Source organism: Ursus americanus, chromosome 2 (genome assembly GCF_024610735.1).
Source record: "Ursus americanus isolate L20-20 chromosome 2, mUrsAme1.1.p, whole genome shotgun sequence".
Classification (NCBI taxonomy): domain Eukaryota; kingdom Metazoa; phylum Chordata; class Mammalia; order Carnivora; family Ursidae; genus Ursus; species Ursus americanus.
Window position 1 is genome coordinate 69,694,708 of NC_142128.1, and position 25,177 is coordinate 69,719,884.

A 25,177-nucleotide genomic window follows, 5' to 3' on the forward strand; every position below is an offset into this window, starting at 1 on the left:
TTTTGGTGTTGGGTGGGGTGTGGTAGTATGGAAATATTATTCGGTATATCAAATGCACCGGATTAAATTTATTCCGTTTAATTTCAGAGTTTTTCTGCGAGCTAAAAGCTTAATGGGTTTTCAGGCCTCTGGGGCTTCTGCCCCTCCCTTTTACACTCAGACTTCCCACTTTCTAAATGTACCAGGCTCCCGCGGCACCAGCTTCAGTCTTTCCGGGCGTCAGACTGTTTTTCACCAGTCCCGGCCCACTCGATTACGTAAATTCTTCCAAGAGGATCCCCAAACCTACCCCGCCCTGCAGAACCTGGCCAGCTCCAACCAGGCTCCGAAACTTACCAGCTGCCCGGAGCCGGGAAGAGGGCGTGGAAAGGCGCGGAACTTCCCAGGCCCCGCCCCCCCTCGTTCGCTTCCCGCCCCCGCCAGCTCCCAGCCAAGCTCCGCCTCCCGCGGTACCCCGCCTTCCCCGTCGCGCTAAGGCGCGCCGCGATCTTTTCCCAAAACCCGAAGTGGATTCTGCGCTCCGCACGGCCCCTCCGAACCGTAGTGTGACCAAGCGAGTCCAGGCCTGTCGGCAGGAAGCTCGGCCCAGCACCTGGAGGGCGAAGCCGGCCCCCAGCGGGAGCGGACGCGGCCCCAGGTCTGCGCCAGTGAGCGGGCCGCGGGGCCCAGCAGCTTGGGCCTCCTTCCGTCGTGCTCCCTCTCCTCTGGGACGCGGGGCGCTAGGCCGCGGCGGTAGGATACACCCCCTCCCACCCCCCGCCCCGTAGGCAGTTCCCCTCCCACCCTTGCAGTCGCCCCCTCCGGGGCCTCCCGGCGGAACCCGGTGCCCCGCCCGCCCCGTTTCCTAGCAGCGCCGTGACGTGCACGCGCCTCTGGGTGGGGGGCCGCGGGGCGGGGGTGAGGGGCAACGCCCGAGGGGAGGGTCCGGGAGCGCGCGGCGGGAGAAGTGGCTGGCCGCCCAGCAGGAGCCGGTTCCGTTTCGCCACTTGAGGACTTGAGTTCCAGGCTCTTCCTGCTGACAAAGAGCCGTCCCTCCCCCAACCTCCTTGATGTTCCCTGAGTAATCCCGGAGAGTATTAGGCTCGTAATTCTAGATCTTCGGTTGCATTTCTTGTTGGAATTTTTCTGGAAAAATTGAATTCTTTTTGAGAAAAATGCTTATTAGTATATTTAATAGTCCCCCAAAAAGCCTTTCACAATCCACAGTCATTTTGCAAAAACATTTTTGGTGGAAATAGGCATAGCAGTGGTAGAGAGTTTGCGCTCTAGAGCCCAAGAGTGCCCGGGTTCTAATACAGTAATGGTGTGAGTTTGGACAAGCCACTTAATCTAGCTGCCCAAGGTTCCTCATGTGAAAAATCATGATACGTAATACAGCATAACGTATATGTATGCCTGTGCGGGGGTGGTACTATATACAAGCTTGTGAAGATAAGGTTCACGTGTGAAGCACTAAGTCCTGTGCTTGGAACATAGCAATACATAAGTGTTACTCATGACATCAAAATAGCATTTTTCTCTATGCTTTCTGGTTTTGATTTTGAAGATCCCAGTTGTGAAGTATCGATACCTCCTGCTTTCTTTTGTGAAAATGTAATAAGAGGATTTACTCCAGAATTTCTATAATATTTGGTATTTCAAAGTGCAGGTAGTCAGTAAACAGAAGCAGGCTGTATGCACAAAGCTACATGAAGTGGTGTGCGCAGTTTCACCACTCCCATGTATAAGGAAAAGGACTCTTTTTTTTTCCACCAGAGGAAATTTGTGAATGAAAGAAAAGCTTGCTATAAGTAGTGTCATGATGCCTTCTTCGATTCCTTTCAGGCAAAGCCCAGGGACACCAGGCTGACTCCCGGATAACCATATGGTGCTTCCTATGTGAACTTTATTGAGGGCGAAATAAATCTCATTATATAATTTCCTCAACAGAATACTGGAGGATGTTTGTCCCAAGATCTCTAAAAATCAAGAGGAATGCTAATGATGATGGCAAAAGTTGTGCAGCTAAGAAAATTAAACCAGATGCAGAAGACCCGCAGCTGGATGAAGGCAGAGGTGATGCGGCCAATGCGTTAGTTACAAAAGAAGCCGCGCCATCAGACAGGCACAGCGCGGAACCATGCCCTTTCCCCGGTACAGCTGGCCAGTTGGCTGAGGTTGGTTTGGTTGGACCTGAGCAGGATGCAAAGGATAGCGATCTTTCTGAAGAGCCTGTTAAGTCATTTTCCAAAACACAGCGCTGGGCAGAACCTGGGGAACCTGTCTGTGTTGTGTGTGGTCGTTACGGAGAGTACATCTGTGATAAGACGGATGAAGATGTGTGTAGTTTGGAATGTAAAGCAAAACATCTTCTGCAAGTAAAGGAAAAGGAAGAAAGATTAAAACTCAGTGATCCGCAGAAAGTGGATTCAGGGCCAGAGCCTCCACTTGATGCTTTTTATGTCTATAAAGAGCACCCCTTTATTTTGAACCTTCAGGAAGACCAGATTGAAAATCTTAAACGGCAGCTAGGAATTGTAGTTCAAGGGCAAGATGTCACCAGACCCATTATTGACTTTGAGCACTGTGGTTTCCCTGAGGCCTTGAATCACAACTTGAAGAAATCAGGCTATGAAGTTCCAACCCCCATCCAAATGCAGATGATCCCTGTGGGACTTCTGGGAAGAGACATTCTGGCCAGTGCCGATACTGGCTCTGGAAAAACAGCTGCTTTTCTTCTTCCTGTTATCACCCGAGCTTTATGTGAGGTAAGAGTTCGCACGCGTTACTCTCAGAAACAAGTCAGGCATATACCACGTTTCATCCTTAACTATCTTAAAACCACAAACTGAAACTATAACTTCAGTCATTAGCGCGCCTGGTGATTTTGCTTCTGATAGTAGTTTGTATGAAAAAGAATTTTAGGGAATTTTTCTTTCATCGGATTGATCCAAAGATCTTTTCATTGAAGGTCTTAAAAATCGCTTTCCTTACAAAATATTTTCTTTCAACAAATTTTCTATTCGAGAAATAAACTTTTGCTTTGGGGGGAAAAAAAATCCTGCTGACTGGACGACCTGCAATTTTTGTGTCAATTTGGATTTCGTGTTTAAAAAACTGATTTATACCAAAGTTGGAATGTTATTTAAAAATTCAAAATACACACTTAAGTGTGATTCATGGTTCATCTTAAGATAATGCTACCTTACTTCACTTGTTAGTGTATAGTGTGCAAAGCACCCCCACACATAATTAATTTCACTGACATATTTGCTAAGTACTAGTGAGTCTCTGAGGTCTGAAGTAGGGCAGGAAGGGAAACCAGTGCCAAACGTAGGCAAAGAGACGAGAGGTAAAGGAGGAAAATTTGGAAAACTAAAGAACTGTAGAGGATAATGTGAGGAAAAAAAGAAAGCATTAGATGTTCAAAATATAAGTAAAACTCACTGGATGTCCAAAATAGAGTGATAGGGCAGGAAATAGGACTTTTATAACAGTAAGTTCTTTGGACAAAGAAGTGAATCTACAGGAGAGGTGGGGGGTGGGCGTTATCAAGGGTGGAATACCAGGCTTTAACCAGATCTTCACGGTTTTCTCTTCAGAGGAGCGTGGTTAGAGATTGCAGGGTCCATTTGACCTTCAGTTTTCCCTCCCTGGTTATTGCGGGTGCTTTTCCCTGGCCCCAGTTTTGACCTTTCACTGTATATCTGTTATATAAGGAAGGGTTCAATTTATGGTGGTTTTGGAGAGAAAATCTGCAGTGAGCAGTAGGCAGGAGGGTTCACATTCAGTTGGGCTGATGGGAACACTCCCAGAATCACTTTGAAGATTTAGTCCACATCTGCAGGAATTAATTGCTGGCATTTTTAGACTTGTTTTTCACATCTTTGCAGAGCAAAACTCCATCTGCCCTCATCCTTACACCAACAAGAGAGTTAGCCATTCAGATAGAGAGCCAAGCTAAAGAATTGATGAGTGGTCTGCCACGCATGAAAACCGTGCTTCTGGTAGGGGGCTTACCCTTACCCCCACAGCTTTATCGTTTGCGACAACATGTGAAGGTAAGCACCAATTTGATAAGATGCCTTTGAAAGGTATTATAAGCAGTATGGGAGCTGGGGTTTTTGGTGGTGGTGTTTTGTTTTTGCCCTTAAGGGACATGGACGAGTGATTTTAGGTTAGCCTTTATTTAATTTTGTTTTAGTTTTTATAGGTTGACCTTTAAATTCTTGCCAAGTAAGTCATAATTTTTTTAAAGGTTGTTTTATATCGGAAAGGAACACAGTTTATTGAGTGCCTGTCATATGCCAAGTACTGTTGGATGTTCTCAACGTGCATTATCTCTATTAATCATCACATTTGCTCTTGAGGGTGGGTGGGCATATCCCATCTTTCACAGTTGAGAAGTTGAATCTCAGAAAGATGGCATTTATCTAAGGATCCATAGCTAATATACTTTACAGTGTGATTCCTACAAATGAGAACATTATCCCACGTAACCACAATACAGTTACAGGATCAGGAAATTAACATGGATACGCTGGAATGCTTCAGGAGTTCACATGGCTGTCATTGACTCCTCAGAGCCCATTCATGTTTTACTAATCGTCCCGTCAACTTTTCTTTTTAATAGCACAAGAATCCAGTTCAGAACCACATTTTACATGTAGCTGTCCTGTCTCTTTCATCTCCTTCAGCTTAGAACAGTTCTTCAGTCTTTGCTTTTTTTCCCATGATCTTGATACTTTAAGGATTATAAACTGCTTACTTTGAAGAAGGTCCCTCAATTGGTTAGATTCAAGTTACGTATCTTTGAAAGGAATATCCTGGAAGGGATGTTTTGTTCTTTTCATTGCATCCTTTTAGATGATATGCATTTTGTTTGTTCTTTTACTGTTGATATATCTGTAAAGTAACTGTAAAGTTTATTTTTTCCCTTTGTATTTAGTTAAGTATTTTGAGTAGTTTCATACTGTAGATTTCTTGTGCTTTACCAAATTTCCAATGTATTCTTTTATATATATATATATATATATATATATATATATATATATATATATATCAGTATGACTCATGATTACCTATTATATTTAAAGGATTATAATCTGTTATCACTGTTATTTGTTTTTGTTCTCTAGTTGTCTCCAGTTTGAGCAGTGGAAGCACTGTGAAACTGGTTTCTGTGTCCTTTTTTATATCCCCATCATTCTTGGAACACTTTGTTTCTTTCTATCTGAGGAAGACATTCATGCTTACATTGTTCTTTCCTTGGCTCAACCCTGGAATCATGAGCCCATAATTCCTTTTGGTAGAGGATGGTACTTAGAAACCAAGATCTGGGCTCTTGGTTGGGCTCATTGCTGTTGCTCTCTGCTGTTAAGTTATCATTGCTTCTAGAACCTCTGAGTAATAGAAGGAGAGAATATTCCATAAGTGTGTATTTCCACATCTACATTTATCGTAGACCATGAGTTCATGTTGATACTTCCAACTCTAATTCAACACAGCAAGATTCATTTTGGCATTTTATACCTGCTACCTCTTATCTGTTATGTATTTATTTACTCGATCAACCATCTTATATGTAACCATTTGCCCATCCTCATCTCTGTTCCCTTCCCCACAGTGATGCCTTCCTTCCTAGACTCCACCCTGCACCCTCTTTACCCCCTTAGACTGCAACCTACTGTGCAGTGTCACCTTTCTCCGGAGGCCCCCTCGTCAGCCTGCTGCCTCTCCCGTTCCCCATGCCAGGCCGTGTCTTTCACAGACACCCTCTGAGAAAAAAATAACTGAAAAATCTGTCCAACAAAGTGATCTTTCAATAGCCAGGGCAAAATAGAGACCTTTTCAGATAAACAAAACTGAGAGAGCTTATTACCAGTAGATTTATCTAAAAGCACACTAAACTAAGGTATTCAGCATATAGAGAAGATGATTCTGGGACACCTGGGTGGCTCAGTCATTAAGCGTCTGCCTTTGGCTCAGGTCATGGTCCCAGCGTTCTGGGATCGAGCCCCGCATCGGGCTCCCTGCTCAGTGGGAAGCCTGCTTCTCCCTCTCCCACTCCCCCTGCTGTGTTCCCTCTCTTGCTGGCTGTCACTCTGTCAAATAAATAAAATCTTTAAAAAAAAAAAAAGATTCTGGAAAGGAAGGTGTGGTATCAAAGAAAGAATGGAGAACAAAGAAAATAGTAAGCGTGTGGGTAAATGTAAACAAACATTAACTAAATAAAAGTGATGATGAAAAATCTGTGGGTTTAAAAAAAATAGAAGTAAAATACTGGCCAACTGTAGCATGTAAGTGCAGGTAAGTTGTTGTGATTGGTGTTAAATTGTTTGCCCTTGATTGTTCAAAAAAAAGATAAGTATGTCTACTTACTTTAGACTTTATTAAGTTTATACATGTTGATTAAAATTCAAGGGAATTCCCATACTAAAAGAATGGGGGAAAACGTTCATAATTTCCAAACCAGCAGAGGGGGAAATGGAATAGGAACGGAAGGGATGAACTCAGTTCACAATTATTAAAACAGATTTAAATGTTTACAGTATTTATGAAGAAACTAAGCGGAACTCTGTATTTCTGTAGATAAAAATCCTTACAACCCTGAAATTTTATCATTCTCCGCGATCTCACCATTGTGTTGGTGTGTCCTTGGAAAGTGGAATACAATTGAATTTATTAGATCATTTGTAACTCTACTATACTTTACACCAGGCGCTGTCTCATTTAATCCTCACAGTAATTATTATCATTTCCATTTTATGAATGTGAGAACAGAGACTCACACCATGATTAAGTGCTAGAGCTAAGATCCCTACTGAAGTTTGACTAAACAGGCCCTGCTTTTAACCACTGCTTCAACTAATATATTATAGAAGTGTTAAGAGCCTTAAGCAACTTTAGAAATCATTGAGTCCAACCTTTCAATTTAAAAGCAAAACAGCAGAGGCCCAAAGAGGTTGAGGGATTTGCAGTTGTTGACAGAGCCAAATAGCGGCCGGCCTGCCTGCAAGGCCCATCCTGGTCTGGCTTCTGCCTAGTTTCAGGCCTCATCCAAGGCTTTCCCGCCCCTCTTCACCCTGTGGAAGCCTCAGTGGCCTGCCAGCTTCAGAAGGTTCTAGGATGTTTTCCCTCCATCCTCTCCTCACCAGCTCCCACTGCTTCTTTAGATTTTAGCTTATATATTAGCTGGGACTGGATAGATGCCTCCATTCATTGCATACTATCCTGACCTCATGAACATTTATTTATCTATTCCTTTCTTTGTGTTATGAGATTCATGAGAGCGGAGACTATGCGTGACTTAATCATCATTGAATTCTGAGTACTCAACCCAGTGGTTGGCACATATTAGCCACTCAGTAAGTATAGATAGAAAGAAGGAAGGAGTATTATCTAATTTTTTTTTCTTTTTCTCTGTTCTTCAGGTTATCATAGCAACTCCTGGGCGACTTCTGGATATAATAAAACAGAGCTCTGTAGAGCTCCATGGTATGAACATTGTAGTAGTAGATGAGGTAAGTGGTGTGGGTTAGAACGTAAGTCACGTAATTTTATATAATTTATGAAAAGTATATTATAGTTATATAATCTCACCGTGTGTGCAGGCATTTTTCTCTCCCAAGAGAAAAAAATTGAGGGAAATTTTTTTTTTTTTTTTAATTGCAGTAGTCATTCTTTTTTTTTTTTTTTTTTTAAAGATTTTATTTATTTATGTGACAGAGAGACAGCCAGCGAGAGAGGGAACACAGCAGGGGAGAGGGAGAGGAAGAAGCAGGCTCCCAGCCGAGGAGCCCGATGTGGGACTCGATCCCAGAACACCAGGATCACGCCCTGGGCCGAAGGCAGACGCTTAACGACTGCGCTATCCAGGCGCCCCTGCAGTAGTCATTCTTAAGCTGCTTTCTGTGTGGCACTGCAGCTAACCTATAGTGCGACTAATTAAACCACGTTAATAAATACAATCAGCTGTCTTTTCCTAAGTGACAGAAAACACAAATCCAACACCTGTTATATTCTCAGTGATAAGTTTTTTAAACATTTGACACTGGCTATCATTTGTCTACAAAAATAAATGTATCCGTGGCAAGTAACTGTTAAGAGGGATTTTGGAAGTAGCTAATGCTTAGTTGGATGACCTGTATTTTTTTTCTATGTGGACATAGGTGTCTGTGGTTGTGATTTTCAGTGTGACATAGAGCATATAGGCATTTTTATAGTTGCGGTTTGCTTAGTAAGGTGGAATAAGTACGTTATTATCTGATGATATGCCACCATGTGAACAGGCATGAGGACAGAAAGCCGCGTGTCCGCCCAGACTAGGCACAGGCCGGTTCTGCCTGCCGTGCATCGCACGCCCACGTTCACACATACACCACCAGCCGTGACAGAGCAGGGGCTCAGCAGTGATCAGAAATGTGGGGTCCAGGGGCTGACCAGTGATGGCAATGCGGCCCGCGTTCTGTGGGTACCAGAGGATGTGGAAAGGACACACAAGTAAGACCCGTGAGACTAGGATTTGAGCCTTTACTCCGCCCACTGTGGGACCCTGGGCAAGTCATTTAATCTTCCAGAGTTGTGGCAAGGATGAAGTGATGATTGTGAACGTGCCTCATAGACTGAACGGTCCTATATAAATGTAATGTTATTCAGTCCTTTATCAGTTTTTTGTTTTTTTTTCTTATGTATTTACTTTGTGTGTGTGTGAGAGAGAGCATTTAAATTCTACTCCATTAGCAAATTTCAGTTCTACAATACAGTGGTGTCAACTATGGTAACCGTGTTATGATTTCAGACCTTATCTATTCTGTAACTGAAAGTTTTTACCCTTTAACCCCAGACCTCTTCCTCTTGTACCCACTCTGCAGCCCCCGGCAGTAATTTTTCTCCTAATTTCTATGAATTTGACTTTTATTTTCTTATTTTTAACTTTTTTAGATTCCACATACAAGCGATACCATATAGTATTTGTCTTTTTCTGTCTAGCTTACTTCACTGAGTATAATGTCTTCCAGGCCCATCCACCTTACTAAACATGAAGGAATTCTAAGTCTGAATATTTGTACACCTCATTTCCTTTATCTGCTCATCTGCTGATGGACACTTGGGTTGTTCCCATACCTTGGCTATTGTGAACTATTTTTCAGTCCTTTACAAAGGACCGCCGAGTCAGCATTTCCTGGCGTGCCTTTCGTTTCAGCTGATTTTGCATCTGATTATCATCAGACTTACTCCCACCCCTGCAAGTACGGGTGGGCTTCCCGTTGTTGATAAGCCCATGTGTTCCGAAGTTCTCACCATGCCGTGAGCCTGAAAAATGACCCTCATACAGATTTTAAAGTTACGTTCCCTTCCTGCTTGCTCCTCTCCACAATATTCTCACTTTGGCCAATGAACGAACTTTCACAGGGCACCTCGGTGCTGTGCTCAGAATACAGAAGGAGTATTCATTCAGCAAACCTGTTCTGAGTACTTGCTCTGTGCAGCCGCTGTCCCAGCTCCTCAGCATTTAAGGAAATGAGCTGCTAAACAACGTAATTGGTCACGTACTGAAACTGACGTTGGCACAGAAGTGCTGTACAGATTGACCAACCCTGGGTCAGTTGGGGTGGCATCACAAAGAAATTTTAAATATTATTCCAGCCTACAAAGTGCTGAAATCTTACTGGGGAAAAAGACATAACACTTGAAATAAAGGCAAGAACATTATTATCTATACTGAAATACAACAGTACTGAAAGGTGTGATACAGGCCAGGGAGTGGCAAACTCTTTCTGTAAAGGACCACATAGTAAATATTTGAGGCTTTGGGGACCACATGGTCTCTGTTGCAACTGCTCAGTACGACCATAGATAGTAGGTGAATAATTGGGTGTGACTCCTTTCCCGTGAAGCTCTGTTTACAAAAACACATGAAGGTCTGCGTTTGTCCCAAGAGCCTTAGTCTGCTGACTCCTGATATAAGCTGTTAGTAAAGTAATGGGACTGTGTATGATATGCTAATTGTTCGGGACAATTAAGGTAAGAAGGAGAAATGAGAGAATGCGTGAATTGGCACCGTAAAAAATGGCTTCTCCGCTGTAATGGGATGTGACCTGGTCATCCACAGATGGAAAAGGATTTAGAAAACTAGAAAACGTATCAAGTATTCCAGGTGAAGAAGCTAACAAGCAGAGCCAGAAAGGCCAAGCACAAGCCCAGAGAGACCAGCCAGCTTGAAACATTCTTCCTGAGAAGTGGTAGGAAGTGCAGTTGGGTAGTTAGGGTGGGGTCAAATTATAGAGGCCTTGGAAGGAAGGCAGAGGATTTTGGACTTGATGTGGGAAACAATGAGGCTTTCTAAATTATTGAGTTGGGGTGTCACATGTGGACAGTGGTGGTTTAGCAAGGTTATTCTGTTGCTCCATGCACGAGAATTTAAAGATGAAAGAAGCTGTGGGACAGAATGGCTGGCAACCCAGGCAAGAGGTGAGCAGGGTCAGGGACAGGGCGGAGGCAGTGGGAGGCATGAGTACATCTGAGAATCGCCGTAAATCATTCATGAATCTTCTGATGACTGAGTATGAGAGAAGATGAAGAAGAAGGTGGTTGAGGGGGCTTCATAGATTCTGGTTGTGCCTTTGATATTAAGTAAAGGACAAGTGGGTATGGGTTGGGGCTTGACAATAATATTTAAGTTTGGTTTTAGAAATGTCGGATTTCTTGTGAATGGTGGATGAAGGGGAGATATTGTATGGATACGAGAAATGGGCATTAACATCCATGAGCCACACTGGTTTCTCCAAGGGAGGAAAGTTAGAGAGGGACAGGGACCGGGGCTAAATGTCTGCTTGTGGAGTTTGAAGATGAGTCTGTAAACAGAGAAGTAGTCTGAGAGACCAGGAAGGAACAGAGAACAAGTAATACCCCTGAAAAGAGAGACCACTGTTTTGAGAGGAGGGTGAAGATACCAGAATGGTCAGTCATGGAGACTAAGGTAATTCCTTTAGGATTAGAAAAATCTGCTCTGTCACTCTTCTGTGTCTTCCGCATATCTGTCCGTTAGCCTAGACTTTTCTCCCATCCCATTTACGTGCTTTTCCTTCTTTATGTGTCCATGGCTCTGAAACCTTCCATCAGCCCCCCAGATAGACTTCAGCCCTTCTTTCCTCTCTGCTCTGTTGACCTGTGTGGAGACTGTATCATTTCTCTTGTATTTTGTTCCCTGCTATATCCCCACAGTCCAGCACAGTGTTGGTCTAGGTTTCCCTGATGGTAAGAATCACCCAGTGTGCTGAGTGAATGCAATAGAAGACCAGATCTCTTACTTGGATATTCCGATTCAGTAGGCCTGAGTTGGAGTCCAGGAATATTTAAAAACTCCTTCTAGGTGATTCTTGTCTTTAGGGAGATTTGGGACCCACTGATTAGCAAGCTGCCTGACAGATAGTGCTTTCTCAGTGCTTAGAATTAATGAATGCTTGTTCGTTCATCAGATGCATTTTTAGGGCTTTTTATGTGCTAGACACTGTCCTTGGTTTTGAGGATACAAGGGAAAGTGAGATAAGCCATGACAGATGTTGGTACACAGGTCGTGTGACAGAGACAACTGAGGAGTTAGGTTCGTATCAGAGGAGAGCTCGCTGAGTGTCGTTTCTGCTGAGACCTGAACAAGAAGGAGCCAGCCAAGCGAAGATCCATCTGGAGGACAGACTGCTTCAGACAGAAGAGCCGATGTGCAAGAGCTAATGTGGGAGCAAGCGTTGGGTAGCTGGGGACAGAAAGAAGGCTGGTGTAGCGGGTGGGGCCTGACATGGAGGAGTGGTAGGCGATGATGAAAACCGTAGGACTTCGGGCTGTGCTTAGCAGTTGGGTTTTGTTTTTTTTTTTAAGATTTTATTTATTGATTTGACAGAGAGAGAGAGACAGCCAGCGAGAGAGGGAACACAAGCAGGGGGAGTGGGAGAGGAAGAAGCAGGCTCATAGCGGAGGAGCCTGATGTGGGGCTCGATCCCATAACGCCGGGATCATGCCCTGAGCCGAAGGCAGACACTTAACCGCTGTGCCACCCAGGCGCCCCAGTTGGGTTTTATTCTATGTGTGATGGGAAATTACTGGAAGGGTTAAGCAGAGGAGTAACAGAGATGTTTTATGTTCTAGAAGATTCGGGATGCTTGGGGTAGATGGCTTCTGGTGTGGGGGTGACAGGATGAGAGGAGTCTCAACTGTGAGCTGGAGAGAAGCAGCTGGATTTGGGGCATTTTAGTGTAAACATTTTAGATGCAGGGAAGCTTGGGTGAGAAGAGAAACTGGGCAGATTTATTTCTGATGGCCTGTTTTCTGAACCAGGAGAAGCAAGGCCATCTCCTGAGATGAGGGGGGCTTTAGTGGGATTATTGAGGAAAAAGCAGGGGTGTTTGCAAGATAGACTACCTTGTGCATGCGCACATGCTCTGTGTCTCAGGTAAATTGAAACATTGAGACTTACATGCTGTGGGCATGTTCCCTAGTGTTTTATGTATTTCATCTCATTAATCCTCATAACAGCCCTATGGGGTAGTTCCTATTATCATTCTCATTTGTAAAAGGAAAAACTGAGGCGTACAGCCATTCATTAGCATGCTTAATTTAAGGTCATAGGTAGAGCCAGGATCAAACCTAGGTCATCATGACTAGATTTTTTAAATGTCATAGAATGAATAATATTAAAACTAGTGTTCAATCTTCCATGTTAGTGGACACTTAAAAATACAATGCTTTAGGGGTGCCTGGCTGGCTCTGTCGGTAGAGCTTCGGACTCTGGATCTCAGAGCCATGAGTTCAAGCCCCACATTGGGCATGGAGCCTACTTAAACAAAAAACAAACAAAAAAAAACAACAAAAATACAATGCTTTAGTCTAAATGCTCTTAGTTTTCAAAATTATAGACACCTGGATTGTATTTAAAAAATCAAGATAGCCTTTATCTTTCATTTTTTTAAAGCAACACTAACTTAAAATTTTTTCTTCTGTTTGCTTAGTAATACATAAATTGTTTTTAAAAACTAGCAGTGCAGAAGTATATACAGAAGCGAAAGCCCTCAATATTAAATTTTTTTAATTTAATATTTTATTATAAATATATGTCCATGGTAGAAAAAAAAGCCCCAAGCTTTGCAAAAAGCTGTAAAATGAAAAATTAAATTGCATTCCCTCCCACAGCCTGCAAGCCTTTTCCCCAGAGTTAGCAATTAAGTTTCTTGAGTGTATATACAAATGGTATCACATTATACACAGTGTTCTGTACTTTGCTTTTTTCCTTCTAGTAATGACTCCTTATCACTTAATAAAGGACTTTCCGCTCATAATTAATGATAGCATAGGGTTGCATTATGTGGATGGATCTACCATATTGTATTTACCAAATCCCCTATTGATGGATATTTCGGGTTTATATATTTGTTGCCACTATTAATAATGCCATAAAAATCTTTGTACATCACTAAAGACATATAATTATACAATATATAATTTTATATAAATACATATTTTCCCAATTCTTTATCTTTGGACATCGTGTGGTATATTCTGTGTAAAAGTTTTTGATTTTTTAGGTTCTTAATCATATCTGTTTTTTCCTTGAGTGGCTCAGGGTTTTTGTGTCAAGTAGGACTAACTTTAAAATGATTTCATTTTAGGCTGATACCATGTTAAAGATGGGCTTTCAACAACAAGTGCTTGACATTTTGGAGAACGTTCCTAATGACTGTCAGACCATTTTAGTTTCAGCTACAATTCCAGCTAGCATAGAGCACCTAGCGAGCCAGCTTCTGCATAATCCCGTGAGAATCGTCACTGGGGAGAAGAACCTGCCCTGTCCCAGCGTGCGCCAGATTATTTTGTGGGTGGAAGAACCAGCCAAAAAGAAGAAATTATTTGAAATCTTAAATGTGAGTAGGAAAGCAGTCAACCCTGTTTTGTAGATTGTGTTTGCATCTTTCTTTCAAGGTTCTTAAGACAGTGATTTTTAGATGCAGCTTTTGGGGAATTTACTATAGATATTTAATAATAAATTGCTTTCCTTTGGGATTCTTTGGGGATCAAATAAATGCTGTGTGGATGCAGGGTTGCTCTTTATTTTCTGTATCATGGAAAGACATTGAAATATCAAGATTATTCCGAAATAACATTTTTTTGTTTCAAAAATTTTTAGTAGTTTTATGTATCAGATAAAGACAGGTTCTTTCTTGGCCATTCTGTCCTTGAGAAATAGAATTTTTTAGCAGTAACTTGTTTATTTTCTGTAAGATTTTATTTATTTATTTGTCAGAGAGAGAGAGCACAAGCAGGGGGAATGGTAGACAAAGGGAGAAGCAGGCTCCCTGCTGAGCAATGAGCCCGATGTGGGGCTCGATCCCAGGACACTAGAATCATGACCTGAGCCGAGGACAGATGCTTAACCGACTGAGCCACCCAGGTGTCCCAGCAGTAACTTGTTTAAACACAAATTTATTAAGTGGGTGATAATGTGTCAGCACAGTTACTTAAAAATAAAGTATAAAGCCTGGGTGGCTCAGTCAGTTAAGCATTTGACTCGATTTCAGATCAGGTTATGATCTCAGGGTTTTGAGATGGAGCCCCATGTTGGGCTCCTCTCTCGCTCAGCGTGAAGCCTGCTTAAGATTCTCTCTCTCCCTCTCCCTCTCCCCCAGCTCGTGCATGTGGTCTCTCTCTCTTAAAAAAATTAATTAAAAATATGAAGTATTAAGTTAAATACAGTTTGTATTTACTTATGAACAGTATTTAAAATTTAAAATTGCACTCAAAGCTTTAAAATTATTTTTGCAGTAATAGTGAAATGATAGAGAAATGTAAGGGCAGTAGACTTTTATGCTTCTGTTCCTGCATATTTTAAAGAAAACACTCATTTTAACACTCATTTTTCCTCTACAAACCTATTGATAACTAGCTTATACTGATGCTTTCAGAAAAACTTCTCATCGTAATTTATGTTCTATGAATAATTTTAAATACATGTTTTTCATTTTTCAGGATAAGAAACTCTTCAAGCCTCCAGTGTTAGTATTTGTGGACTGCAAGCTGGGAGCAGATCTCTTGAGCGAGGCAGTGCAGAAAATCACAGGTCTAAAAAGCGTATCTATACATTCGGAGAAATCACAAACAGAAAGGAAAAACATATTGAAGGTTCGACACTCAGCATTCTCCTTTCCAGGGACCCCATATTACTAGCTGGTTTCTAAAGCAGACATTGTCTTACTGACTGCAAGAACTTCAGGCAGGCAGTGACTTGTGAGCTGGTTGTTCGTCTTGCTCAGAGAGCAATAAGCCTGTTCCCTACGGGATTAATCTACTAAATAGATTCCTAATTCAGAATCCACCATTTCTGAAATTGGGTCAGTTTAGACTGGGGCAGAACAGGAATTCACCCTTGGAAAAGTTTGCCAGAGTATATTAATAGAAAAAAATTGATGCAGGGGATGGGGAGGGGCCAGGCAGAACTTAAACTACATACGTTTCTCAGGTATACTAAGACCGTTGCTTATTGAAAAGATAACGGCAACAACAATATTGAAGAACGATTTGAAAAAAGAAAAGATATCTGAATTATATAAAACCACATAAGATAAATTCTGAATAATGAATTGTGTTGCTTTGTGGGGAAGGGATTACTTGAAGGAGACTATGAAGTTGTGGTGAGCACAGGAGTCCTGGGACGAGGCCTAGACTTGATCAGTGTCAAGCTGGTTGTCAATTTCGATATGCCTTCAAGTATGGATGAGTACGTGCATCAGGTAAAGAGATTTTATATGTTTCCACCGTGAGTTTTCTTGGGCAAGGCATTGTCAATAGAACGGTAACTAAAAAGGAAAAAAAAAGTTTTATCATAGACATAAAAAAAGCTCTTACATCATTTTGTTTTTAAAACATGTATGTATGGGGCGCCCAACTGGCTCATTTGGTAGAGCACGTGACTCTTGATCTCAGGGTTATGGGTTCGAACCCCCTGTTGGGAGCAGAGATTACTTAAAAATAAAATCTTTAAAAATATGTATATATGGATATAAACTAAATTTTGTTTTAAAAAACTATATGCCTAAAATGGGTTAAAAATTATTAGAAATAATAACCTAAAATGTTAGTTTAAAAAATTTTTAAGTAGTTTCTTCGTTTATTTTTACTTCCTTTGTATTTCTTATTCAGTAAGCATATTAAATGGCTTTTATAATCAGGAAAAAAAAAAAGGCTTTGTTTTAAGTTAATATATCTAGCCAAAATAAAATTGATCCGCCAAAGTATTTGGTTTTTTTTTTAGGAATCTTGTCTTCATCTCTTCTTCATATCCTTATTTGTTCTAGACTTTCACCTATTAAAGTTTTGTTTATTTTGCTGCCAGAGATAACAGCAGCTCTTCTTTCCAGCAGAAATAGAGCTTTCTCTTAGCGTCACCTTATCTTTCTGACTGCTACCCGTCTTCCTTCTCCGGCATCACTTACAGACTCTTCAAGTAAAGGCTTTCTGTCGTGTTCTTAGAATTACCTCTGAATGCCACATTTAGTTGGATCACCCACGGAATCGCTTTTAGTGTCTTGAGTGCATTGTCGGTTGTATTTGTACTTAGCAATCTAGCAGTGCCTCTCTTGCTTGGTGCATCAGGGAGTCGATTATCACTCAGGAGGGGATTGCTCAAATCACTGAAGTTTACTTTCTTTCAAACTTTTAATGATTTTGGATGGTAATCTTTCTAAAATGTTAAGATACTTTTTTATAATAACTTTTTATTATGTTATGTAAAATATTAAGATACTTAAGAAGTTTCTTTGCTTCTTAAATAGAATATGCTGATTATAATTATTTAACTTTTTCTTTCTATCCCAAGGTCAGCCCTGTGGCTCTCAGTTACTCACAATGTACCCTGAGCAATGGCCTCAGGGGATGTTGAAGTTTGTAGAGTTTCTACTCAGAATGGCCCCATATCCTGCTTTTCTAGTTCTGTAGCCAGGGTATTGTTTGCTTGCTTGCTTCAGTAATTAAAGTATGAATATACACAATGAGAAATAATGCAAATAACAAAAGATATAAAATGAAAAATAAGTCTTCATTTTATGGGTTTTTTTTTTAAGGTTTATGTATTCTAGGGAGAGAGAACACATGCGCATGTGCGTGCAGGGGGAGGAGCAGAGGGGGAGAGAGAATCTATAACAGATTCCCTGCTGAGCGGAGCCGACATGGGGCTCGATCTCACGACCCTGAGATCATGGCCTGAGCCAAAACTGAGTTGGATGCCCAACTGACTGAGCCACCGAGGCACCCCAAAATGAGAAATAGGTCTTTGTAAGATAGCCCTCCTACCTTTGAGTAGTCATGACAGTTAATGGTGCAGAAAATATAAATGCCTATTTATGCACAAATACACCTGTACGTGCATACCCTGTTACACTTACTACATAAATGGGACCGTATTACACCAACTGTCTATGCCTTGCTTTCTTTATTAAATATTTATTAGGCATCTTTCCTTATTAGCATACATAATAGGTACCATTTTAAAAATATTAATGTATATGAAATGCTTACCATATATATAGCCAGGCACTGTTTTAAACTCTTTAAATGTTTTTACTTGTTTAATTGGGCTTGATTTTTTTTCATTGCTGCATGGTAATCTATTGTATGGATTATCATAATTTATTGAATAAATCCTTTATAGTTTGATGGAAATCAAATGTTTCCAATATTCTGTTATTAAATAATGCTGCATGGGGCACCTGGGTGGCTCAGTCAGTTAAGCGTCTGACTCTTGATCTCAGCTCAGGTCTTGATCTCAGGGTCATGAGTTCAAGCCCCGTGTTGAGCTCCATGCTGGGCATGGAGCCTATTTAGAAAAATAATAATAATGCTGCACTGAACATCCCCCTATATAGTTATGCCTTTCATGCAGTATATTTGTAAGAGAAATGTGTAGGAGACCTGCTAGGTCAAAGGATATGTGTATTTTATTATTTTATTTTATTTATATTTGGTTTTTTTAGGATACATGTATTTTATTTTTTTAAGATTTATTGATTTGTTTATTTTAGATTTTGTTTATTTGAGAGAGAGAGAGAAAGGGAGAGCATGGGTGGGGGGAGGAGCAGAGGGAGACAGACAAGCAGACTCCCCGCTGAGTGCAGAGCCCTACTGGGGGCTCCCTCTCAGGACCCATGAGATCATGATCTGAGCTGAAACCAAGAGTCAGATGCTCAATTGACTGAGCCACCCAGGCACCTAGGATATGTGTATTTTAAATTATAGTAGGTATTCTTATGTGTCTGCTTTTAAAGATTTATTTATTTATTTTAAAGAGAGGGTGCATGCATGAGTGGGGGGAGAGGCGGAAGGAGAGGGAGAGAAGCAGACTCCCCACTGAGCATGGAGCTCGATGACGCGGGGCTTAATCTCAGCCCTGAGATCACGAGTTGGACTCTTCACTGACATAGGCGCCCAGGTGCCCCATGTGTCTGCTTTTAATTTAGGGGCAGGGAGCTTCTGCGAAATAATTTTGAATTTGTTAAATCTTTTAGAGTTTGTAGACTATTGCAGTTATTTTTTTAAAAAGCTTACGTCGCCATATAAAATACCTCAGAATAAATTATGTCTCAATTGATATAATTCATCACTTCAAAGTGTACAATTCAGTGGTTTTTAGTATATTCATATAGTTGTGCAGCTATTACTACAGTCAATTTTAGAACATTTTTATCACAGAAAGAAAACCCCATACCCTCGCATCAGCAATCACTCCCCATTCTTCATCTCTCTCTCACATACACTCGCACACACATACACACACACACACACACACACACACACACCCCACTACTCTTACTTTCTGTCTTTATAGATTTATCTCTTCTAGAAATTTCATATAAATGGAATCATATGGTGTGTAGTCTTCTCTGGCTTTTTTCACCGATCACAGTGTTTTCAGGTTTCACTCATGTGGTAGCATGTATCAGTACGTTTTGTATCGCTACATAATAGTGCATTGAAAAGATATACCACCTTTCTTTGTTCATTGGTTGCTAGACATTTAGCATGTTTCTACTTTTTGTTTACTGTGAATAATGCCACTGTGAGCATTCATGTACAATTTTTTGTGTGTGGACATAGGTTTTCATTTCTTTTTTTTTTAATTCTGGTATAGTTAACATAGTGTTGTATTAGTGTCAGGTGTGCAATATAGTGATTCAGCAATTCAGTGCATTACTCAGTGCTCATCATGACAAATGTACTCTTAATTCCCTTCATGTATTTCACCCCCCCCATAACGTTTGTTCTCTATAGTTAAAAGTCTCTTTTTTGGTTTGTCTCTTTTTTAATTTGTTCATTTGTTTTGTTTTTAATTCCACATATGAGTGGAATCATATGGTATTTGTCTTTCTCTGACTGACTTATTTCAGTTTGCATTATACTGTCTAGAGTCATCCATGTTGTTATGAACGGCAAGATTCCATTCTTTTTTATGACTAATACTCCTATACACACACACACACACACACACACACACACACACACACACCACGTCTTCTTTATCCATTCATCTATGGATGGACACTCATAATTTGGCTATTGTAAATAATGCTGCAGTAAACATAGGAGTGCATATATCTTTTCAAATTAGTGTTTTCTGTTCTTTTGAGTAAATACCCAGTAGTGGAATTACTAGATCATATGGTAATTCCATTTTTAATTTTTTGAGGAAACTCCATGCTGTTTTCCACAGAGGCTGTACCATTCCAACTAACAGAGCACAAGGGTTCCTTTTTCTGTACATCCTTGCCAACATTTGTTCATTTTCATTTCTGTTGGGCATACACCTAGGAATGGAATTGCTGGGTCATAATTCTGTGTATAACATTTTGAGGAACTGATAGACTCTTTTCCAATGTGGCTTCACGATTTTACATTCTCACCAGTGATATATGAGGGTTCCAGTTTCTCCAAATCTTTATCAAACCTATTTATCTTTCTTTTTTTTTTTTTTAAGATTTTATTTATTTATTCGACAGAGACAGAGACAGCCAGCAAGAGAGGGAACACAAGCAGGGGGAGTGGGAGAGGAAGAAGCAGGCTCATAGCGGAGGAGCCTGATGTGGGGCTCGATCCCATAACACTGGGATCACGCCCTGAGCTGAAGGCAGACGCTTAACCACTGTGCCACCCAGGCGCCCCCCTATTTATTTTTCTAATTATAGCCACCCTAATGCGTGTGAAGAGGTATCTCCTTGTGTTTTTTTTTTTTTAAGATTTTATTTTTATTTATTTTAGAGAGAGCATGCAGGGGGTAGGTAGAGGGGAAGGGAGAGGGACAAGCCGACTCTGTGCTGGGTGCTGAGCCCAACGCAGGGCTCTATCTCATGACCCTGAGATCATGACCTGAGCCGAAATCAAGAGTCTGATGCTTAACTGACTGAGCCACCCAGGCCCCCCCCTTTGTGTTGTGATTTGCATTTTCCCTAATGACTAATGAACATCATTTCATGTACATACAGGCCATTTGTGTATCTTCCTTGGAGAAGTGTTTGTTTAAATTATTCGCCCATTTTTAAATTGGGTTGTCCTTTTATTGTTGACTTGTAAAAGTTATTTATATATTCTTAGAAAACCTTTACCAGATACATGGTTTGCAAATATTTTCTTCCCAGTATGTGAGTACAGCTATACTTTGTATTAATTTTTAGTCTTATTGGAAAAATTCAGTAACATAATTAAATAAAACCACATTTCTTCCCTTACTTGTTCCCAGTCTCATTCCCTAGAGGGCCATGTTTTGTTTTGTTTTTTTTTTACTACATTAAAAATGTCCTATATATTGGCAGCAACTAATTTAAATACTCTGAATCTAGACTTTACATTCTACATTTCAGTTAAGGAGCAGAAATTGCCCATGACTGTATATTTACCCCCTTCTTCTGAAGAGTTTCTCAGTATATTTGGAAACAAGTTAATTTTGTTTCTTATCATGTGTTTCCATCACCAATTTGTGTCCATTTAATTTTATCAAAATGCGAAATAAATACGCAAAAATGAACTTGCTTAAATCTCACGTTTCAAAGGCACCGAGGTACTCTAAAGCAAATAGTCCTCTTGCTCTAAAAGCAGTAACTTTTGAAAAATTTTTACCTTAACCTACCCACAGTAAGAAGCATCTTCATGTCATTACCACCCCTACATACACCCACACCCACACACACAATACATAACTGGAACACAAGTTTCACAAACAATACTTGTATTATATGTGGTCACTGTGATATTTTCTGTTTGAGCTATTTCACTAAAAATATGCCGGTGGCAGTCTACTAAATTGATTTCACAAAGTACATTGAGATGTCCAGTTCAAAAACATGCTTTGTGAATGAATGTTAATCTTAGCAAAGCCTCTTTAAATGCTAATCTACATTTTCTTTCAAGAGACATTAAGGTTTTATATGAACATTTTGAAAATGTCCTTTGCATTTCATTTCAGGTTGGAAGAGTGGGGAGATTAGGCCAACATGGAACAGCGATTACTTTCATCAATAACAATTCAAAAAGACTCTTCTGGGATATTGCAAAAAGAGTGAAGCCCACAGGATCCATTCTGCCCCCGCAGTTACTAAATTCCCCCTATCTTCATGACCAGAAAAGAAAGGAACAACAGAAAGATAAACAGACACAGAATGATCTGGTTACAGGAGCTAATCTTATGGACATCATTAGAAAACATGATAAAAGTACTTCTCAAAAATGACTTGTGATACCACGGAACAATTTTTTATTGTGTATTATGAGTGAAATTTCTGTATAACCATATGGTTTGAGTAAATGCGACATGTACGTGAAACAAAAAAATTTAACATAATTTAAATTTTTTAAATTGAATCTCAAATTTATACCACAGTATTGTATTTATTTCCCTTTTAATTCTCATAAATTAAAAAAAATCAGAAAATGAATTGCTAAATAAAATAAGATTTTTTCTGTCTAGACAAAGCCTCAATTTTTCCTCAATAAATATCCTTGGAGCTGCTGTGAGAACCAGGAACCTGCACAGCAAGGAGTCGGACTCAGAATGGTGGTGCTTTTGTTGAGTGTCCCCGCAGTGCTGTAAGCCCAGCGGCGCTTGGATTATTGTTGAATAAATGAATGTTAGGAAGAAAGTAAATGATGGAAGCTGGAAGAAATGGTCGGTACTTCTTTTAAACGATAAATATGAAATATCTCTTTTATTCTTAGTTGTTTTCCCTTCAGCTTGGTAAATAGAAGTTTATGTTATATTTAATATGGTCTTATCAAAATAATGTCAAGTCATGTTAATGTTGCTACTTAGAGTTTTATGTTAATTTCAGTTTGCTAATTCAACTGATAAATACTAGAAGAAAACAATAGATGTTTTGCTTTGATGCATCAATACTTTCATTTCTTTAAAAACCGCTGGTGTCCGTTTGCTTGCAGGATTTAGATAGTATGTTACATAAACATTGACACTTAAGCTTTATATCCAAAACATCCTCCCCAAAAGGGTGTGCCAGAGATTCATATAACTAACTGGAGTCTGTGTAGGTAGTTTCTTTTTTTTTTTTTTTTTTTAAGATTTTACTTATTCGTTTGAGGGGGAGCGGCACATAAGCAGGGGGAGAGGCAGAGGGAGAAGGAGAAGCAGACTCCCCACTGAGCTGGGAGCCCAACGTGGGGCTCCATCCCACGACCTGGAGATCATGACCTGAGCCAAAGGCAGATGCTTAACCATCTGAGCCATCCAGGCACCCCATGTGTAGATAGTTTTTTAATGTTGTCTCCACCCAAAGGAAAGCATGGGGTCAGAAGTTCCCCAAAGAATATGAACCCTCAAGACTCTGGCTCTCTCCACCCTGTTTCTAAGTTTGCTGTCAAGTGATAAGTATGTCCAGTTTCAAGGATGAAAGGCAGCTATGAAGGTCCAGAGTGTTGTAGCAGAGGTACATTGAGAGTTGAAATCAAAGCGTTAGCACGATGCTCAACATATAAAAGAGACCTTAAAAGTGTTCGTAATACTCACTAGAGAAAGGGCACTTTTCCATTAGACTCAAACTGTGTATAAATAAAAGCAGTATAATTATGAGAGATTTGCAATTCAACGTATTTAGAAGACTGCGTATTTTTAAAAATCTTTACTGAATTTTTTTTGAAAGATTTTATTTATTTGTCAAGCAGGGGGAATGGCAGGCAGAGGGAGGAGAAGGCTCCCCACTGAGCAAGGATCCTGACGCAGGACTCGATCCCAGGACCCTGGTATCATGACCTGAGCCAAAGGCAGCCGCTTAACTGACTGAGCCACCCAGGTGCCCCTTTATTGAACTTTTTAAACCATCACCAATGGGCACTACCATTTGTTTTAAGTAACCTCCATGCCAAACATGGGGCTTGACCTCACAACCCCAAGATCAAGAGTTGTGTGCTCTACCAACTGAGCCAGCCAGGCGCCCTAAAAGACTATCTTTAATCAAAAATAAATAGTATTGGGCTATAACGTAACCGCACTGGTCGGCTTAATTTGCTGGCTGGCTGGCTTCTGTTCCCACCACGACTCGTGTCCTTCATTTGCCTTCTTACAACCCGAAGTTCTGCCCGCTCTCATTTTGAACTTTGCTATTGCCTTGGCCATCACTGACCACCCTCTGAAATTCTCTCTTCCTTAAGGCAGCAGGTGAATGAGACAGTGGTGGGGGAGCGAGCCGCAAACGCACAAGCTCATCATGAGGGTTAAATCAGAATTTTTTTTAAAAAGCCAAAGTTTTTTTTTTTTTGGCTTCCTCACATCTTCACAAAGAACATTGCCATGTATTTAAACTCTGACTCACACTGATTAATTTACTTTTATAAATCGAAGTTGGATCGATGAGCTGTCATATTTCCCGATAAAACTATACTTTTTTTTTGGCAGGCTGAATGTTACTCAGCTTGCCCCCTTCTATGGAATTAATATCAACACACCTCTTATTGCCACGTTACATTTTCTGCTCACTACAGTCTACACAAAGCCTGCTCCATAAATGTAGGCAGGCCTGATGCGAGAGGTGACGTGTCATTCAAGGTGACTTTCCTGGCAGCCAAAAGTAAACCGACTCCGGACAGATAGGACTCCTTTGTTGTCTCCCAGGCACACTTAGAGTGACCCCAGAGGCTGTAGGGCCACAGTATGAAAACCAACCAATGATATTAAGTAAACACGGTTCCCTTGTTCTGCGAAGTTAGTGTGAAGATGATGTTAATTTGACAGGATTGCACATAAGGTGAATATAAGACAAATGTTTACTTTTTACAAATACTAATTCATAAAACGTTTACAAACAATAATTTTTAAAAAATTTAAATTTCAGCTTTCTGAAGAATTTACATGTCATCCTTACTTTTCTCATTTCATCTCATAAAGACGAAAACTTAATAAAACTGTTTGCAGGTAACTCGGTTCTAGTTACAGCTCCACAGCTGTTTTTTTTTTTTTTTTAATTACGGGAAATTCATTACTATCTCTAATCTTTAGCTTTGCTCATTTGTAAGATGAGAGGGTTTGCTTTAAAATTCTCTGAGGCCTTCTAAAATCTATATTTTCTGTGCTTCAGACTTTTATTTTTTTTAAAGCTTTTATTTATTTATTTGTCAGAGAGCATAAGCAGAGGGAGAGGCAGAGGGAGAAGCAGGCTCCCCAGCTGAACAAGGAGCCTGATGCGAGACTCCATCCCAGGACCCCGGGATCATGACCTGAGCCAAAGGCAGACGTTCAACCAACTGAGCCACCCAGGTGTCCTAACTTTTCTTTTTTATTAAATAATCTCCACACCCGATGTGGGGCTTGAACCCACAACCCCGAGATCAAGAGTCGCATGCTTCACCGACCGAGCCAGCCAGATGCCCCTGTACTTCATCCTTAAATCTAATGTACATCAATCTCTCTCTCCATGTCTGGAATAAGCTTCAGAATAATACAGGGTGGGGACTCTGGATGAAACAAAGTTGGCTGAGAGCTGATCATTATTGAAGCCAGGCGATGATGGGTACGTGGGAGTTCATTACTGTTGGCCTATGTTTGATGTGTTGGAAATATTCTATAATTAAAGCACATACATATATACACATACAAATATATACAGATCTTGTATTCATATAAAATTCTAATCCTATCCTTTGACTTGTGCCCTAGTTGCATAGCTTC

General features: G+C 40.6%; 1 protein-coding gene across 4 annotated transcripts; it reads left to right on the top strand.

Annotated features, from left to right (window-relative positions):
* Positions 1 to 449: 449 nt before the first annotated feature.
* On the top strand, positions 450 to 22,550 carry DDX59 (DEAD-box helicase 59). 4 transcript variants are annotated; one of them, XM_045787714.2, is made up of 8 exons: positions 450 to 732; positions 1,825 to 2,747; positions 3,873 to 4,040; positions 7,413 to 7,502; positions 13,641 to 13,892; positions 14,995 to 15,147; positions 15,627 to 15,755; positions 21,473 to 22,550. In XM_045787714.2, the coding sequence occupies exons 2-8, from the start codon at positions 1,941 to 1,943 to the stop codon at positions 21,734 to 21,736; spliced, it is 1,863 nt and encodes a 620-aa protein (XP_045643670.1). In that variant the 5' UTR covers positions 450 to 732; positions 1,825 to 1,940; the 3' UTR covers positions 21,737 to 22,550. The 4 variants fall into 4 exon arrangements, with proteins under 4 accessions (XP_045643670.1, XP_045643672.1, XP_045643673.1 ...); XM_045787716.2 differs by having other exon boundaries at positions 450 to 637; XM_045787717.2 differs by having other exon boundaries at positions 450 to 637; positions 1,930 to 2,747.
* The last annotated feature ends 2,627 nt before the right edge of the window (positions 22,551 to 25,177 follow it).